The 19615-nt window shown below is 46.6% G+C and overlaps 1 protein-coding gene across 1 annotated transcript in view; it reads left to right on the top strand.

Annotated features, from left to right (window-relative positions):
* LOC144124641 (gastric triacylglycerol lipase-like) overlaps positions 1–18365 on the top strand; it is an 87213-nt gene extending 68848 nt beyond the window's left edge. The window contains exons 6-9 of the mRNA XM_077657440.1: positions 3760–3912; positions 8088–8159; positions 13087–13155; positions 16545–18365. Coding sequence (XP_077513566.1) covers positions 3760–3912; positions 8088–8159; positions 13087–13155; positions 16545–16814 — 564 coding nt within the window. The 3' untranslated portion in view covers positions 16815–18365. The remainder of the gene's footprint in view (positions 1–3759; positions 3913–8087; positions 8160–13086; positions 13156–16544) is intronic.
* The last annotated feature ends 1250 nt before the right edge of the window (positions 18366–19615 follow it).

The following is a 19615-nucleotide window of genomic DNA, read 5'->3' as shown; positions in this document are numbered from 1 at the left end:
TTTCCTCTTTTTTTCCTTTCTTCTTTCCGTCGCTGTTTTATCCCTTCCCTTACGGCGCGGTTCGGGTGTCTACCTAGAAGTGACAGTCACTGCGTCTTTGTATTTCCTCAAAAACAAAACAAAAACAAGTGAGCCGCCGGTGTTCATTGGTGTTGAAAAAGTTGTAAAGGCCGTTGATTTTCACGGAAGGAAAGGCGCACAACTGGCTCCCTGGGTCAGTGGACGCCTCAATCGCGCTTTGAGGTACGTAGCGGTACCCGCCGCGGTGGCTCAGTGGTTAGGGTGCTAGGCTACTGACAGGAGTTCCCGGGTTCGAACCCGACCGTGGCGGCAGCGTTTCGATGGAGGCGAAACGGAAAGGCGTCCGTGTGCTGTGCGATGTCAGTGCACGTTAAAGATGATCAGGTGGCCGAAATTATTCCCGAGCCCTCCACTGTGACACTTATTTCCTCCTTCCTTCTTTCACTCCCTCCCTTATTCCTTGCGGCGCGGTTCAGGTGTCCGCTGATGAGACAGATACTGTGCCATTTCCTTTCCCCCAAACCAATTTTCATTTCATTTTACGTGGCAGTGGTGAGAGAGTGAGATGTGGGCTGCGTGCATTGGCGCTGACAACGTTGTGGCAGAAGCGCGGCACTGCAGCAATAGGCCACAGCGTTTATTCGGCGACCAACCTCTTGCGATCAACCATTAAGTACCACCTGCCAGGGTGGCAGGGTGGGCGTGCTGCCTATCCAGTGTGAGCAACGCAATCAAATCAGGTTTTTGCAGTAGTTGGACACCAACGCCATGCACGTGCATGAAAGCGAGATTTCCACTGAGCAGGGAACCAGTTGTGCGCCTATCCTTTCGTGAAAATCAATGGCCTCTACAACGTTGTCAGCGCCACTTGTCAGTTATGGGCCCTTCCTTTCCTCAAAATCATCGGAGTCTAGAACGTTGTCAGCGCCAACACCTATGAACACAATGAACCCCGAAAGCTTTCACTTTGTAAAGCGAAAGCTTTACTGGCCGCGAACTTGCGATTTCGCCGTGACGGTGCTCCGTGGAGGCCCATGAGGTCACAACGCGCGCCTCGCCGCGGAGCCGATCCGGTCTGGCCGTGCCGGCGGCGGCTGGCGCACTCGGCGCGAAATAGGGACGTGCTCCAAGTCTCCGCCAGTGCGGTCAGAGTGCGCCGAAGCCGCCGAACGCGTCGGCGGTCAAGCGCAGTTGGAGTATAGAGGGTCTCGCTTTGCCCGACGTGACGTCGCTGTGCAGCACGCGCGCGCGTTACGCCGGAGTATAAACGCACCTTAACAGAGCCTGCGCTTAACTGCTAACCAACGTATTCGGTGGCGGCATCTATGGGAGCCACTCAAACGCCCCCCACACTCAATGAAAAAAAATCCTGTGCCGAGGGTCGGAATCGAGCCAGGAACTGTGGCGTTTGAGGCGGAGACGTTACCACTCCGCCACGACGGCTCAGCTTTATCCGTGAATAAATGCGCATCTAGTGAATGAACTCTTCCAATGCAGAAATCTCCGCTCCTTCGCTGCGTATATCCTGGCCTAACAGAGCTCGGCCATCAGCAATTTTTTATATCCTGGATTAGCTGAGCTAATCCACATTTATAGAATGGCTGTCGCGAGCGTGTAGCGAAGCAGCCATGGACGATCCTCAGACGCTTAGCATGCGTCCTTGGTTTTCGGTGCATTCCAGGGTTAGCGAAGTTAAGCCACTGCCAATTTTTTTTTCACAGCTAGCTGTTAACGGTTCGTTTGCCAGTAGAGCGTCGGTGCTGTAACTAGATCACGTGAAAGCTTGCAAATTATGTGACTCAACAACGCTTCCGATTGGTTTCCAGAATCAGGTCATCGTCACTCACGTGGTCTCAGGCGCCTCTGATTGGTTCTGAGATTGGCAGCGGCATCACTCACATGTTTCCTGTGACGCATCTGGATGGTTGTCAGAATTCGTGACGTCATCCCCAAGGGTATATAAGCCAGCCTTTACCTTCACGGCCTTTGCCTTCGCGTCATCACTTCATCACGAGGAGGGTGGAGGGAGGTGGTTTCCTTGCCCTTCGGGGCTGGGATCTGGGGGCTTTCGCAGATGTGGCGGGGGCTCCTTGCCACACGGGGTATCTGTTGCTAAACCGTCATCGTCGCTTCAGATCACGTGGTAATGTTGCGGCGTGCGTCCTTTCTTTCAATCTTTCCTCTCCTATCTCTTTCAGCTCTCCTACTGTCTGCACGTGGCAGCGATTGTGGCTCAGCTTGAGTCAGTGGGCAGGCCAGTGCACTTTTATGTTCATTCTTCCTTCTGTCGCAACAAAAAAAAACAACATCACTTCCCTCCTTTCAATCTCGCGGAGCCGCGCAGCGCTAGTCTGGATGAAGCTGCAGCCAAACGTGCCTCATGTAATTCTTGGTTACCTGAGGAGGCTTCTAGCTGTTATCCAAAGCTATGCGAAAGCAATCAACGAGGTTACTCCTCAGCCTCCTGCTACATCAGGAAGTGCTGCAGCAAGCACTCGGCTCCCACTATAGTGTCCAAATTAATGAATATCTCCAGTCCGTTTGGAAGAGGTGGCAGCCGTATAGGTAAACCCTCCCTGACGCCCCCGACGTTCTTCTCGATCGAATTAACCGCGGGCTACTTGCCTAGCGCTGCCATAGATGTGCAGTGGCAGCGCGCGTGATGAATTTTGACCCGCCAAAGAGAGAGTTTTAATGTCGGGCATGGCTAATAACGCCAGGGGCTCCAATTTCGGGAAAACTGAAACCGCGGCTCCCGCGGTGGCCAAGTCCTTCCGGAGCCTTATTTCCAGGCCTTAACATCAGATACAGTACACCTTAAATCGCTGCCCCATAGATGCCTCAGGAGTTTTTTGTTCTTCGATGGGACTGATACTGTGGGAAAACAGGTGTAGAGCTGACGCTCAGCATCACCACCTCAAGCTGCCGCTCATGTCCCAAGGACGCCGACGCGTGATGATACGCTCGGAGGCAGAGCTTGTCGCTTTTGACGGTTGAACTCTGCGGTCCTCAAGTTGAACCAGAGCACTGCTTTTTAACGATGAGACAGATTAACGACTGGCTTGAGCGTTCCATAATTATGTTAAGATACGTCTCTTAAGCGTTGTTCAAACGCGAAGGAATTTTGCAGTGTACAGGGTTGTATTAACTGGAAGACTCGACATTTTTCTTTTTGCTCCTACTGCAAATGTCCGTTGATCTCGATAAGCGAATTAGTGTATTGCACAACCAGTACAGCATGAGAAGAGCTTCTAGGTTTTGCATAAAGAGAATGGATCCTTTCGATTTGTAATGGACACGTCCAGTGACTTTCCGTGCTAAGGGAGAAAAATCATATGCGATGCTCCACTGTATTAAAAAATATTTCGAAGCTCAAAGAGGTCTGCACTTCTCGCTCCCTACAAAAAGAAAAACAAAACCAATCTTATTAATTTATTCGCGGAAATTGCCCACAACAGATGCTCTCTATAACGAATTACCTAGTATCGTATTCGTCGTCCAGGTTTTTTTTACAGCTTCCTCACGTGTACTTGCTACGAATTTTTTCTCGTAATGATTCATCTCCAGCTCACTTTTGCCTATGGTTGGTTCAGTAGTGTGATAGCCCTGAAGCGAGATGCGACGCCAGTCGCGTAAATAAGAACACGCTGCCTACGAAGCAGATGCTAGCACTCAAAGCGGCATCGACGCGGCCCGAGCGCAACTTCAGCTCGTGTGGGACACTCTCTCCCGTGGCAGCGCCTCGTCCACTGGGCCGGCGCGTACGAGCTGATGCCCCACGGCATGCGGGTGGCGGGACTCGTGCGGCAGTTCTGCGGCTACGCGACGCGAGGCATCTGCTCTCTCCTGGGCGACACCTTCTCCAACTTCGGCAGCAGGTACATCAACGAGGTACGTCTCCACCGCCCACAAGAGGGCAGCACTGAACACAGAATTAACACCGAATACAGGACGTGCGCTGTCTTCAGTGTCACTTACTGTCTTCTGGCACGAGTCTACTATGACGCTGGTAAAGTTATAACCATTTGTTAGTCGAGGGTGTTGTCATTCTATAAAAAGAGAGCCCCTCCTGCATTCTGGGTTACTTCTCTGTTCCGTGTCATATTTGCACTGCCCTCTTATAATTGAAGTGTAAACCAGCTATCTCAAACAAAAATTTTAATCAATAACTATCTCTGAGAGTTAGAAAATGATAAGCGGTGTAGCCTCAACAAGAACACTGAGGGATCGTTGCGGATGTCGGAAAAGAAAACTATACTGAGAACTTCGTGTTCAGTATCGGAGTGCTGAACATAATGTCGTGCATTGCAAATACAATTATAAGTATATTTATTTCGACATGTGTGATGTTAGGAATGAATTCAAAAAGCCTATGACTGGCTTCTGAGAGAATTACACCCCATACCCATAGAAAAACGGCAGCAATAAAGAACAGACAGACCGAGAGACAAGCAAACAAAAAAGCCAAAAAAGATTGTTATACACAGCCAAGCATTCCTGAAAAAAAAGTATTAAAAGCAGAAAGAACATAAAACCACTGCTGATGTGGTCAACAAAGCAATCGCGCATTCATCGGTCTCTTATTGCGGCAGAAAATATTTTAAGTACTTATCTTTCGTCCGACAAAAACAAGAATGTAATCAGCCACCACTGCATTTTCAAGGAGCACTCACACCATTAGCAGTTTTTTATGATTGTTTTGAATCTTAAACAAAAAAGTGAGGTGCGGAGCTTCCGCCGGATTCGGTTTGCCTGGGTGTGTTAGAATCCATGCACACGTAGCACTCTGTTTCTGTTTCTTTTTAGTTTCTGAGGGCTAAATATGTTTACGGCTTACTTCAGCTTGTCCTCCATCTGTCGCGGCCAACAAAAACTGGCAGTATTGAACAAAAATGTTTAACGTAAACAATACACGCAGAAGAAGCATCCAGAAACACACATTGCAGTAAAAAGGTTCTCAAAAGGTATATAACAAACCAAAGTGCATCGCCGAGCTCTCGGAAATATACCTTGAGTTTGTTGTTCCAAATCTGTGCTTTACGCAATTAGAACAAGCAAAAAACAAGTGCTTGTTTTGCCCTTGTAGGACCTTGACGAGGCGCGCAGCCCGAAGCTGATTTCAAGTACTGTATGCAAAGGGTGGCTGTCGAACCTGCTCAGTGCGCGTGCAATTTTTATGTCATTTCCAATGGCCGAGGATTACTTATCCCTAATAATTTTGATCCAGGAAAAAATCTCGGAAGTGCAAAAAGATTGTCACTGAGATATGGACTGCTGGGCTTACGCGCACTACTCTTTCTGTGAACTGTGGATATGAATAATTTAAAAGATATCGCGAGGAGCTGCCGGAAATCATTAAGAGCAAATTTATGGCTACTGCGTTGCTTTTCCAGTCATTATTGTGTATTTAAGAAGTTCTAAATGATTAGCATAACAAATAGGAAAGGGAAAAACAAAGGCAAGACATCTGTCCCGTTCGTACCATACTTCTACAAGCTTTCAGATAATTTTGAAAAGAATGCGGCGATGTTTGCCGTAAAAGTTGTGTTCTCTACCCCAAATAAACTTCCTAAAATCAGCACTATAAAAATAAAACAAGCGAGGTGCTGGAAGCGGAAAAAGAATACGTCGGCTTAGGGCAGGTAGTAACAGCTTATCGGGATCATGTGAGGGAAATGACTAGAAGGATAAGAATGGAGTGGAGCGCATATGGCAGGTTCTCTCAGGTCATGAACGGCAGTTTATCAATATCCCTCACGGGAAAAGTGTACAACAGCTTTATCATACCGGTACTCACCTACGAAACGTGGAGGCTAACGAAAAGGGTTCAGCTTATAAGTTAAGACAACGCAGAGAGGTAAGGGAAGAAAAATGATAGCTGTAACGTTAAGAGACCGGAAGCGGGCAGAGTGGGTGAGGGAACAAACACGGGTTAATGACATCCTAGTCAAAACAAAGAGGAAGAAATGGGCTTGGGCAGGGCCTGTAATGCGAAGTCAAGATAACCGCTGGTCCTTAAGGGTAACGGAGTGGATTACAAGAGAAGGCAAGCGTAGCAGGGAGCGGCAGAAGGTTAAGTGGGCGGATGAGATTAAGAAGTTCGTAGGCATAGGTTGGGCGCAGCTGGCAAAGGACCGGGTTAATTGGAGATACATGGGAGAGGTCTAGGCCCTGCAGTGGGCGCAGTCATGCTGATGATGATGATGAGATTGCATGAATACACATGAAACGAAGTTCAGGGGATGCACAGCGAACGTAGTGAGCCCGATTTCTATCAGCTGCGGTCTTCACTGCACGGGGCAGACAGGAGGTTGTCTCAACGAGAAGAGGAGGGAGCATAGACTTTGCGCGAAAAACAAACCAGGGAGCAACTTTGCCGACCATTGCAATGCATGTGAGACGAAGAGAAAAAGGAGGGGCTGTACAAGGATACAGAATAAGGAATTCACAGGAGCAGCTAAAGATAATACGCAGTGCGAAGTCACTGAGGCATATTTTATTAGAAGGACCACGCAGAAGTGTGGCAGTGCACATTCCGTTGAATTACACGACAGCGAGTTTCACTTTCGGTGTGGTTGCCTGCTTAACGTCGCAGCAAGCTTTGCTCGCCTTACGTCGTTCAGTTCTGCTGTGAGTGAATTTTTAAATGTTTTTACTTTTTGTTTTCCTCACGTTTAGCGTTGCGTATTGAACCATTGCCTTAATTTATGTTGGCTTTTAGACCCCTTGTTATTCACAAGCATTGCAATTTAAAATCAATTACAATTTTAATTTTCACTCTATTTTAAGGCACGAGCTTATTTAGTGTGGGAGCCTTGTAGTATGCTCCTCTGTTATACAGAGCATTTTATTGGTTGCAGCTCGTAATTTGTTTTGACTCTTTCACTCCCTTACAGCCGTGACGATTGCTGATCTTTAGGTTTTTCAGCTCAGTCATTTTGTGGACACCTTTCAACGCTGCAATGCAACAGTAACTCATTTTGAATATTTTTGTGGTGTTGTTTTTCCTTAAATGTTTCTCCGGCACATGTTTTATCCTTTTTCACATGTTGTTCACCTAGATTGTCCGTTTAATGCTATGCCCCAATGCTTACCGACTGATTCTAGTTTCTGGGTTTCGATATAATTCGCGTGGTGATTTTAGCTTATAGGTGCGCAAACTATACTACAGAAGGGACGACACACTACAATAAGCGAAAATTTTCAACTAAAATTTTCAAACTATGCTAACATGTACGACCAACCAGCCCCGTTTAATGCCTTGCTAAAGTGAGAATTTCTGCCGATATAATGTTGAAAGTTAGCGCGAGCCTAGTGCAGATCTGTGTCGTGCTTGTCTCTTTCGTGCGCTATGTCAATAATTGTACTGTGGTAAACTCGACTTGTGATAATGCCAGAAGTCTGCAGTGATTTTTGCACCTGTAGCTTGTCATCAGAGGTTAAAAGAAAGATGAGGCACAATGTGTGAATGTGCACTTTTTCTTTGGTACACTAGGAACTTCCGAGAAAAAAGTCCTTTTGGCTCACATGCTTTCATCTGCGAATACGTGAACTTAGGAGGTGATACTTTTGTGCAGGGTATGTTGCGGGGCTTGTTGGTTTGACATTGCGAACTCTGAAGCGCTGGCAGACGACGGACGAAAGGTGGACGTGGCACACAGTGCGCTGAACTAACAACTTTAACATCAAAGGAAGGCGATCCGCACGTTTTTGTACAGTGACCCAAGGTTAGCAGTGATTACAGGGCGCATGCGCAATTCAAAGCCACAAAACATAAGCAAAAAGGCAGGGGCAGTGCGCAGGCGCATTTTTTGAACCCCTGCCCCTGCTTCTTCGCTTGTGTTCTTTTGCTTTGAATTGAGCATGCGCCCTGTAATCACTGCCAACCTTGGGTCACTGTACAAAAACGTGCGGATCGCCTTCCTTTGATGTTAAAGTTGTTAGTTCAGCGCACTGTGTGCCACGTCCACCTTTCGTCCGTCGTCTGCCAGCGCTTCAGAGTTCACGATACTTTTGTATAGGCCCAGCCCACATGTGCTTAACTGAGTGCCTTTTTTTAACAACAGTCAAGAATACCAGTATACTTATGTCACCTGCCTGCTGGAACGTCTATGAAGAATCTCATTCACTTCGATCAGGTGAGCCTTTATTTTTGAAGGCAGGTTTCTTTCAATACTTGAGGGCAGAAAGGCGTGGTAGACCTTACTAGACCAATTCCCCCTGGTGAAGATCGCGTTTGAGACAGCTAGACAGCGTACATACAAAATGCTGCGACATGCGTAATATCGCACATACACTGCAGGTTTCTACGGCGCATTAGAACAATTAATTTATAATGTACACCTCTCATTAAATATTGAAATAAAAAGGAAACAAAATAGCGGCAATGAAGTTTCTCAGGGTCAATCATTCAGGGTTCTGCAAACAGCAATTCTATTTTGTTTTTTCAAGGAAACGTAAGTTTGTATATTTATGAACGAGATCTTTTATTTGTGAGGTATCATTTAGAAGAACAAGCACAATAAGGCAAATCGTAGTTTTTGAGCTAAAATTTGTTCTTACCCGTGGTACCCTAGGAGAAGGTTTTCTTAATTCGATTATTTTAACGCAATGCCGTTAAATGCCCCGTTCTTCAGAATATCCGGTGTCGATGGTGTCGACGTCGGCACTTTGAACGAAAAATACCTGGCGTGGCTCTGGAGAGAGCAACCTAGGAGAAAGGCGGGCCACCTAGGTCACGTGACCTTGCGGCGGATAGTGAGAAACCCGGATAGTGCTCAAACTGGTCAAACTGGCCAAAATTCTGCATTGATCTTTCTCTGCACCGTCATTCGTGTGCTTGCACCCCCGTTTTTTTTTCTAGTACAGCCGTTCTTGTTAGGCATAAGAATCAACTGGCAAGGAAAATAATGGAAGCGTTTTTCATACATGTAGTAATTCTGAAGTCATTGGTGTTAGTCACCCATCAGTTGTGGTTTCACAAAAGGAATTAGATTTCATAAAGAGTGCTTATCTCGGTTGATAGCAGAAATAAAGACGCGTCCAGAGATATCTTCCTCTTGCCGGATTGTTTTATTGTTGTTGGACACGTGCGTAGCTATTTCGCACCTTGTATGCTGGGTTTTTTATTTGTTTGTTTTTTTGTACGATTCGTGCTCAATAAATTCTTGCCTCGCTGTAATAAAATTCAGTTAAAGTCAGCGCCTGTCTCGTATAAGTGTCCCTTCTGTCCCTGTTTGCTGCGCAGTTGCAAATCATAGTAGAATAGACGTAAATTTATTGATGATGCTAGTGGAGTGTTATACTCTTAATCGCACAGGGCTTAGGTGGTCATTCCACAACTACTTTCCGCAAATATAGACCATGAAAAATGAATCGACTCAGCGTGTTGGATGACAATATTTCAAAAGCTGCCGCTGCGATTCCTAAAACAATGTTTTTAGGCCAAACATTAGGCACTTTTCGCTTATTGACAATTAATTCTAACGCTTCAGCGTTTAACCAAAGAGATAACTCATTCAACGACAACCTGCAACTGATAATTATGGCTGAAATATGTTCGTCACTAAGAGGTACATTAGAGTTGTCTGCGTACAATATTTCAGGGCCTTTGGGAATGTTAACGACATGGTAAAGATCGGCTCCTCTTTCCCCGTTGCCTTCTTACTTCCAGGATTTCAAGAAAACTTGAGAGAGATCAAAGACAAACGATTTATAAACAGGAAATATGTACATGCTCTGTACATATATGCTCTGTAACAGGGACTTGCAGTTGATAACTTTCTGGCCACCCCGCGGACCCTCTCCGCGGCTACGCGAGCATGGGGTCCGCCCACCTAGCTGCAGACAACATACGCACGAGAAACCGTGTGGCGGCAAATAAACAGAAAATATCCCCCATCCCCGCACTCTCCGCACTAAAAAAGTAGAAAGATAAATTACAGCTGCCGATGACGTCAGTTTGTTGCTTTTCAGTTAGTCGAAAGTGGCGTCAGGGTTTCTCGCGCTCCCTGCAGCTACCCGCACGTGATTGCGCAAAACAGCGTAGCACGTGCGAAACGTGCACAACTGCTCACGTGCAATGCCGGAAGGAACGCTGTGCATCCGCGAAGAGCGAAAAATAACTTTGGGTTTCTGTCCAACTTGCGGACAACTCCACGGTAACCAATAAGACACACACACACACATAAAAAGAAAACGACGAGTCGAGCCTTACACACAATATGTAACAAGAAAAGAAGCGGCCGCAAAGGAATACCAGTAGCAACGCTGCCCTGCGGTCTGATACTAGATAACTACCGATTATTTGAAGTTTAATGCCGCGTGCTTCGCATTACCGGAGTTTACAAGCCACATGCTATTAACAGACTCGAGTGCCTTTACATGCTTACGAAGATGCCGAGCATTACCAATTACTTTTCACTAATGTTGCTTTGCTTGTCTTTCATATTTAATAAAACAGATTCTGTCGATGTTTTGTTTTTAAGTCTCTCTGAGAGTTAAAAGCGACTGAAGTTTCGCTTCGAAAATTTACCAAGCGGCTGGAACTTCGGGAATTTTTGAAACTACGTGTAGGACGGTTTATGGCTGTTTAACGTCCCAATGCGACTCAGGCTATGAGAGACACCGTATCGAAGGGATCCGGGAAGTTCGACCACCTGGTGCTCTTTACAGTGCACTGACATCGCACGGTACACGGGCCTCTACAATTTCGCCTCCATCTAAAATACGTGTAGGACAGATTGCACGGTAGTTTTTAAACTCACCATGACAACCACCTTTGCTCAACAAATTTTCTTGGAATTTTGAGCTTTTCTAAGGAATTAGCATCTTTCTGCATTGTGATGAAAAATTTTCTAGAAAACGGGTGTTATGATTCTACATACTGCTTTCACAGTTAGTGCTTTGATGCTGTCTACTCCTGCAGCAGAGTTATCTATTAGATGCACTACTGTATAAAATGTGTAATTTCTGCAACAGTGATGGGAGTTTAAAAAATTCGGCAGACTTGCGATTGCTTACGAGTGGGAATAAAAAGCGCTACTGTCGCTGGGTGCATTGTTTATGCGTAATATTTGTACATTCCTTTCTTGGACTCTGGCAGTGGCGATCCAGACTTTCCTGCGGTTCTTAAAGAGTGTCCCGCCAGCACGACAGGCTGTGACTTTGCCGAGCCTTCTGCTTTTTCTTATCACTCGCTTTTCTCCCTCACCTTTATATCCCTTCATTCCTTTCCCCCAGCGCAGGGTAGCAAACTGATTTCCTCTACCTGTTAACCTCCCCGCCTTTCCTCCTCCTCCTCCTCCTCCTCCTCCTCCTCCTCCTCCTCCTGTGTTTGCCTATTAGTTTCGCACCAGACCGCACACGCTCGGACCCTCTCGCTGCACGTCGAGGAGATCGGTCGAGTGTGCATATCGTGGACGCAAGACGTAGACATTTGGCGCCACCGGGAACGCTGTACGACGAACCATTTGATCACAGTTTTGATACGGAATTCTGGGAAGGCGTACAATTCGTGCATATGTAGTGGACCTGTCCGAATGCCTGTCGCAAGCTAGCCTCCAACTTGACAAGCAGATGTAAGCTCTATGTCACCATAGCGTTTAAAGTGTTACCTATAGAGGGAATGCTGGCGCCACCATCTATTCGAGTTTCTTAAAGGGCCCTTTACCCACCGCAGGAATGCCGTGAAGACAGCGTATCGTACACGGCTTGGCCCTAAAACTTAACTACAGCTAAAGAAATACAAATTTTCGCAAATTGCATATTGCAAGGAAGCGTTGTCTTACAATCAATATATCCTGTAATAAACTATGCTTATTGTACAGTGCAATAAATGCGCAGAAAAACAGACAGGCACTGAATTTACCCATGGCGAGAAAGGGTTTTCTCTCCATGCCGTGAAATACAGCTAACCGTAGAAAACAATTTTTTGCGTTTAGCAGACACACTTTTATGAGCAAATATTCTTTCAAACAAATTGTTAGCGCTTAAAGTATTGCACTATTGAAGATTCCGATTTCGCACTGTGACAAACAGAAACTTCCTATTGGGGTAGTCTGCTACTGCGGGTTCGCGCCCCATGTCTATGTATGGGCTATGGTTCGTGCAATGAGAAACTTCACCGAACCCTCGCTTCTCTGTGAGAAACTAGCTTGCACACACTAAGTGCTGGCTTTCGCCCAGTCCTGGCGCTGCGCTTACAGATTTTTCCAATGAAAAGCGTGAATTAGGACGCGGAAACCCGCCCTACACGTCAGGGACTGCAGGTGTTCATGGTGGCAAGTGCGGCATGCGGGTATTTGCGTGAATTAACCAATGAAGTGGAAGTCGTTCCATCACGCAATGCGCGGTCACCGCCAGTCTTCGAAATGAACCAAACGCAATCCTCGGCGACTACGGTGAACTTAAATTACGCCTTTTGAAGTACTTTGCTCGTTTAAAAGATGAAATTATCCAAGAGCCCTGCGAGAAATGTACAGAGTGGTCACAGCAGCAGGCTGTTGGGTTCCCAATTCACAACAAAACTATGTCCCGTTCTTTCACCTTTCAGTGCACAGGTAGCACAGGTTCCCGCAGAGCAAAACCCAGCTTGCTGCATAAATGGCCCCTAGTGATGAAGAAAACAAGCTTCAGGGCTATCAGGCACCGGACACTGTGCCCAGCTCACTTCGAGCGCCTTCGGATGCTTCGGATCTCAAATGAATTGCGGGCGTAGCTGGATAACTGCACCCCCTGAACACACACAAAACAATAGTAAAAACTACACTAGTGAAAGCGAAGCTGAACAACCAAAAAATACAATACGCAGCACAGTCCGCAAGCCACCAGATATCAATCCGAAGCGCTGTCTTCCCGGCATGCCTCGGTCGTCCATGGTGGATTGAGTGCAGAGCCGTCAGCTTTCCCCCATAGTGAATAGTAAGAAACTGATATGCCACGATAAATGACATGGCACCACCCAGAACGCTGTACGACAAACGGTTGAGTCATAACTTTGAAACGAATTAAAATGTTGAAAGTGCTTTGCATCTCCTGTAATTATTCTTTTTGTTTCGTTTACAGCTTGTGAAATCGAAAAAGTTTCAAAAATTTGACTACGGTCCATTCTACAACAAGGATTACTATCGAAAGGTAAGTATTAACGACTGCCAACTGAATATAGTAACGCACTCTTAACAGCGTGCGATTTATAATTGAGAATGGTTCAGCAGCTGCGCAACAACGCAACTCGCAGTTCTCTGTTTATAGCTGCAGGATGGTTAAGCGCACCCCGTCCTGCATGCGCAGGCTAGGTCAGAAATAAACGATGGATTCGACTGGAGCTTAGACCAAACTCGAGTTGCTGTATACGCTCATTCCGTGACCAGTTTTGAGCGCGGATACTCGATTTTGCTCCTCAAAGTGTCGAAGGAAGTTACGATGCAAAGCCGCTCTTTCCGGCAGAAGCCATTCCTTCGCAGGACTATTGCAACTAGACCGGTAGGTTCCGAATTCTCTTAGCTGCACACAGAAGCGTAGTGGAACTAATTAGCGAGGTCACAAAGGCTGAATCAAGGTGGACCTAGCAAACGCGTTGTGGTCGTTTACTTAGGGAAGTTTCTTAGAGGAATGCACTGATGCGTAAATGAAGCTTAAGCGTTCCCCAATTTTTTTACCATGCGTACACAATGCCTCGCGACCTCAATTGTGCTGGAAGGTCGGAAGATTCTAGAAAAAAAAATAACAGGGCTAACACATGCAACCACAGAAGGAGAGACGAAACACGAGACACAATCACTGATTGCCAACTGAATTTTATCGATGGAAGGTGAACACCTTATAAAGGCGACGAACGGATGGGAAAAGGATGGGAGCGACACAGTCGGGGATGACAACTACTGCATCGAAGAACGCACGCCCGAGCACGCAGCAGAAAAAAGTCAAAACGTACCAGGAAACCAAACAGAAAAAAACTCAATTATTGGCCGCCTCTAAAAAGATCTCTGCGGCAAAGAGCAATAATGACGGAATGCTGCCAGTAGGTGCGTCTTTTTATTTGCATACACGTAATTACGCGCCGAGACAGACTACCCGTTCCAGCCTGCTTGTTTCTTGAAGGTAACAGCGCAAAAGACGCGGACGAAAGAGGTTTTGGTTTGGTTTAGGGGGGTTTAAAGTCCCAAAGCGACTCAGGCAATGAGGGACGCCGTAGTGAAGGGCTCCAAAAATTTCGGCCACCTGGGGTTCTTTAACGTGCACTGACATCGCACAGTACACGGGCCTCTAGAATTTTACCTCCATCGAAATTCTACCGCCGCAGCCGGGATCGAACCCGCGTCTTTCGGGTCAGCAGCCGAGCACCATAACCACTGAGTCACTGCGGCGGCAGGACGAGTGAGGTAGAAAAACAAGACTCGCGCTTAATTACAACTGGAGTTTATTCACGGGAATATAGGCGAGAATTAAGGTAGCACAGGTAAATAACCGGGCAACAAAACATAACGCAAGTGCTCCTACGTGGGATCAAGGAACATGAATTCCTTATCATATAGACAGATAGAGGGCTTGCTGAGGCACAAGCTTGGTTTTTCCTTCGTGGGGTAAGCTTCGCTAATCATTATCTCGTCTCAATATCACAGGGCGTTGTAACAAGAATCACTTTGATGTAATGAAGACAAAAATACTTGCAATCTCGGCAATGGTCGCCTAAATTAGTGAACTTAGTTTAATGTAAAAAAGCAAGGCGCTCTTTCGGACTGTGTATTAATGCACCGGCCTGTCAGCCAATGTATATTTGTGCACTGCCTGTTTCGCCCTTTCCCGGTTGCGAGCTGCCTCCCTTCTTTTCAGTTTTGGATTTTCGCTCTGCTGTCACGTCACATGGTGAGCTAGTCACCATCCCGACCATCAGCGTTTTTTGTGACTAACTCAGGACGCGCAACCGCAAGGTCCGGAGTTCCATGACGGGCACGTGGCTATTTAATTGAATGTAATTCAAATATATTTATTTTCACATGGCAAGGAGGACAGTTTGACCTGGGCAAGTGGGCAGGGAAAATTTCGTGATGCCCTTAGGTGATATGAGCTATTGACGTGATCGCCGTTTCGATGCCATCAATCAGGCCGCGAAATCGCATGATGTGAAGTCTAAACGCCCATTCTCATTTGCGAGTCGCGAACAGCTGAATGAATCAGCGGGCGGATCGAGCTTTCGGCAACGAAGACGCCCGCTGGCGCGCCGAGTGCCTAACTGCGCTGCTCCCTCGCTGCCCTAGTCTTCGGTAAGCCTAGCCTGTTTCCGCTACCGAGGGCACTTTGGAGCTGGCCAGCGCTGTAATAGAGGCACTACTCTCATCACCCCTTTAATTTGAGGCCCGTCTTATGATAAAATAAGGATATGCCCGATTTCCGCGATGCCTTCAGCAGCGGAGCTAGCAGACCAGGCGAGCCGCACTGGGCATTAGCAGAAAAGCCAATTAGCTTCTATCGCGGTTGTCGCTATTACTAACAGCTCAGTATCGGGCAACGATCCTCTTAAATGACTCATTTTTCTGACGCCGGCGGCCGCCATCCTGGCTAGCAGGCCGAAACCCAGAGCGCGCGTTATCATGACCCTTGTACCTCCGCAGTGCACATCAACACCGCCGTGACTTCCTGCTTTTCGCTAAGGTCGTCGTAGTACATTGTGAATAGCGATAGACCAGAAAATTTTGTGCGAATGACGTCATTCCCCGCAGTTTTCGTTTCAAACGAGAATCGAACGAGAAGGGGACCCACAGGTCTCCCTTAGAAGTGTGAACAACGGCGTTGTCGAGGTGTTGCCTGGTCGCATGCCCTTTGCGATTCGCTAGTGTAAATGGGCCTTAAAGCTGTCACATCAAAAACACCGGGATATATAATGTAGCGTGGATAACACCATTAACAATTTGTACGTGTGTATTACGATAACAGAGCGACTGGGCAACGGCAGGAGATAGCTAGCTGCGGGCGTCTGTCTGTAAAACTGATAGATCAGAATATCTATTAGAGATTAACTACAGAGGTCTCTAATATAAGAACGATGGGAGAGGCCTTCTTACTTCCGTGGATGTACCTTAGCTGCTACGGCGATCATTCAGTGATGGTGATTGCGGTAAAGACTGTGAGGGACTTGTTTAATGGGCAGCAACTACTGGCTACATTACGGAAGGTGACATGTCTACAGCAGGAAATTATAATGATCACGCCATTTAGCATGAATTTGATAGCGCGCAATAGAATAGCGAGACGGTAAAAGTTTGAAAGATGCGTTCTTAGTACTCTCTGAGAGGGAGAGAGAGAATAAACATTTATTGTGCAAGAGGAGACCGCAGCGGATTGTGGCTGGGGTCCTCAGTCCAGGACTCCAGTAGCTTCCGCCGACGCTTTGGCAATGGCGACTAGCGCCCTCTAAGTCCCACGGTCACGGTGTAGAAAGACTTGTGCGGCAAGATATACTGTAATATATAGACGTCCACATCACTATCTTGTTTGCTGTGGTCTTCCTCTTTGTCCCACGGCAGCGGACTGTTCCGGAATACGAGCTGTCGAACGTGCAGACCGACCTGGGGATCTTCTGGAGCGCGGGCGACGAATTCGTGTCCCCGGATGACGTGCGAGAGCTGCTCAAGTCTCTGGAGCGACACGTGAAAAAGAGTTACTTTATCGACGATCCGTTCTACACGCACGTTCACTTCCTTGTGTCGACGATCAATGGAAAGTACCTGCACAAGGAATTGCTAGCCTTCCTCGCACGCTACGACGACAAGGGGCCCACCTGCTTCGGGACGTGAGAAGCAGAGATCAAAAAGACATGTGTAACTACCTCTGCTGTGGTCGTTTAGTAATATTGCACGCAATAGCGGCTGCTTCCATGCAATGTGGCTCGCATTTAAGAAAACAAATTTCTTCGTATAAGTGAAGCGCCAGTATGCATTGAACTATGCCGACTAGTTGCATACATCTTTCACATGCTGCCTGACCCCTACTGCCACAAGTGGCCCTCACCCTATGCTAATCTGGAGCACTGTCTCTGTCAGTGCCCAGTAGCCCTCCATATTCCTTTCCTCTCAACTCACTCCGCCCCCCCCCCCCCCCACCTCCCACCTGGAGTACCTGGCTGGCGTCGTACCCAGGGGAGCCAGGAGGATGGCTTTTGGGGCTTCAGCCCCTCCCCCGAATTTTTTTCGAACTGTCACGCACCGCTGACAAAACCACCGGCGCCGGAAGTCATTCTGGATTTTGTCACCTACACTATCTTTTCCAGACTATAAAATAGATTTGGCGCGAACATTGCTAACTCGGGTTGGATTTCTTGGCAACGCCCCTGCACCTGGAGTCATGTAACACACGGGGCCCTATCCTAGCACCAATTGTCAAGGGCCCATCGATGGCTCGCTGTTGCGACTAAAATTTCGGTGCAATTCCTCGCAATACATGACCGGTGACAGCTGCTGCTCCGCAGTACACTGGAACGAAGGACAACGTCATTGAGATTTTTCCCTGCCCGTTGCATATGTACAAAAATGCAAAGGTTCTTTAACGACAAACATTCATCACAATATTTGTTGTCTACTTGCTAATTTCATGACCTTTACGGTTTTCATATCAGTGGCATGCACTGCTTTGCTGGGTCCGGACCGATATAGTTCTAGACTTCGTATGATAGTTTGTTTACTTCTTAAATACGCAAGAACATGGAAGCATTGGTATCAGTTATGTCTCCCACGAGTGCACGATAAAGGGACAGTTGGTATGACATGATAACAAAATATAAAACTGAGCAGGGGACAATACACAAGAGAGAAGCAAACAGGACGAGCTCGTCCTGTTTGCTTCTCTCCTGTGTCTTGTCCCCTACTCAGTTTTATGTTTTGTTATCATGTCTGGGATTTCTAAGACATATGAATACATTCTTTTATTTAAAAAATTCATATTTGACTTATCTAGACAGTGCGTAGCGTTATGTAATACAAAATGGCATTGTCAATGGCAATGTAGTTATTATTGCTACGTTTTATCCTTCCACAAATTCTGAGGAGGCCGCGCTGCAACATGAGCCCCCCGAACAAAATATCTGGCTATACGCCACTGGTCGTACCAACTGGACGTGCAGCGTGCCGCACGTGCTCCACATCCAGGATCTTTTGAGCGCATCATACGCCTCTCTTTAATAAAGTGCTTTCCTGTCTAACTCTTTATTCCTAAATATTTTTTTTCCGACATTTGAAGCGACGTTGTGAGATGTATTTTTGCTTTGCCTGTATAACCTTTCACGCGAACATTTTTTTTTTTTTGCAAAACAAGATACTTGTTCCGAATAAAATCTACACTGATGTTGTGGTAACACTTGTGGCAGTATTTTATTGTGCACGCACAGTTGACACCAAGAGTTGCGACGCAATGGCAAATAGTATTTGTCTTCCTATTTTAAGGAAATTTGAAATCTTGTGGGCGAACATCGCGTAAGTGGATGTCACAGAGGCATCGTGCTCTACTATGGACCGAAAAAACATGCCAACGCAATGTTCACTTCCGTGCCAGAAGTCATGCCGGCCGCGCACGTAGCTCTACGGTAGGAAATAACTAGCACTCGGTGAACCGCTTATAACAGGAATCTGTTTCTTCTCCAACACAATGCGTGAGTTGAAATCTTTCAAATGAAGCTTTTAATTGGGCGAACCTATGTCCTCAAAGAGAGTTGAACTCGACGGCAGCGGCAGCAGCGAGTTCTCTGGACGCCCTTTGAAATCCAGATTGGCCGTCGAATTCGGCCTTGCTGAATTTAAAGTTTGAGAGAAACCTTCGAAATGACGCGTCTACAACGTCCACAGTAATTACGAACATCGCAGAAAGAGTTGCGCGCGTTTACAATCATTCCAGAAGAATATGTTCGCCCCCGGCCAGACAAAGTAAGTAATGAGGTAAGTGCGTGCCGGTAACTTACAAACATTAGAAACGGTCGCGGCATTGCCCGCGTTTATGTAAGCATGGGCCTCGTGCCACGAACAGGAAGAGCCAAGATAGGCATTGAAAATGCATTACTTGAGTCCATCAGCGCTCGGTCTCTAGGTGTCTAACATTCACACCTTTCTGGCGGGCCCGGCGTCGCTGAGATGCTGTCGGTCCTTCGGGTATGATTTCGTAGCACCACCGGCCTCGACTTCCTGAGTGCTGTCAACTGTTCCTGGCAAAAGTTTTTCTGCGTGAATACTAATATATTAAATAAATAACTAATGCAGTTTCATAATATATTAGCCTCTTGAGACGCGGATTGTATTATACTATCAAGGAATATCTAAAATTAGTGTTCATATTCACCAAACCCCTATTAAAAAAGCACGAATGGCTCAAAAAACTTAGGTATTTACGCATGCCGCAAACTTTGATGCTCGCGGAATGTCGGCCCAGTTCTTTAAATAATACACATTTATGCCAAATTAATTATGTTTTTCGACATCCGAAGTCGATTCCTGAACGAAAAATCACAGTGTTCTTCAGTAAAAGAGTTCACCGCGTTCGAAGAAAAATTTTACTGCACCAGACAGACTTTAACCTTACTAGGCACATCGTAGAACTTCGCGAAGTCTATCTT

Source organism: Amblyomma americanum, chromosome 3 (assembly GCF_052857255.1).
Source record: "Amblyomma americanum isolate KBUSLIRL-KWMA chromosome 3, ASM5285725v1, whole genome shotgun sequence".
NCBI lineage: Eukaryota > Metazoa > Arthropoda > Arachnida > Ixodida > Ixodidae > Amblyomma > Amblyomma americanum.
The sequence above is the reverse complement of the archived record's forward strand: the minus strand, read 5'-3'. Positions and strand labels throughout refer to the sequence as shown.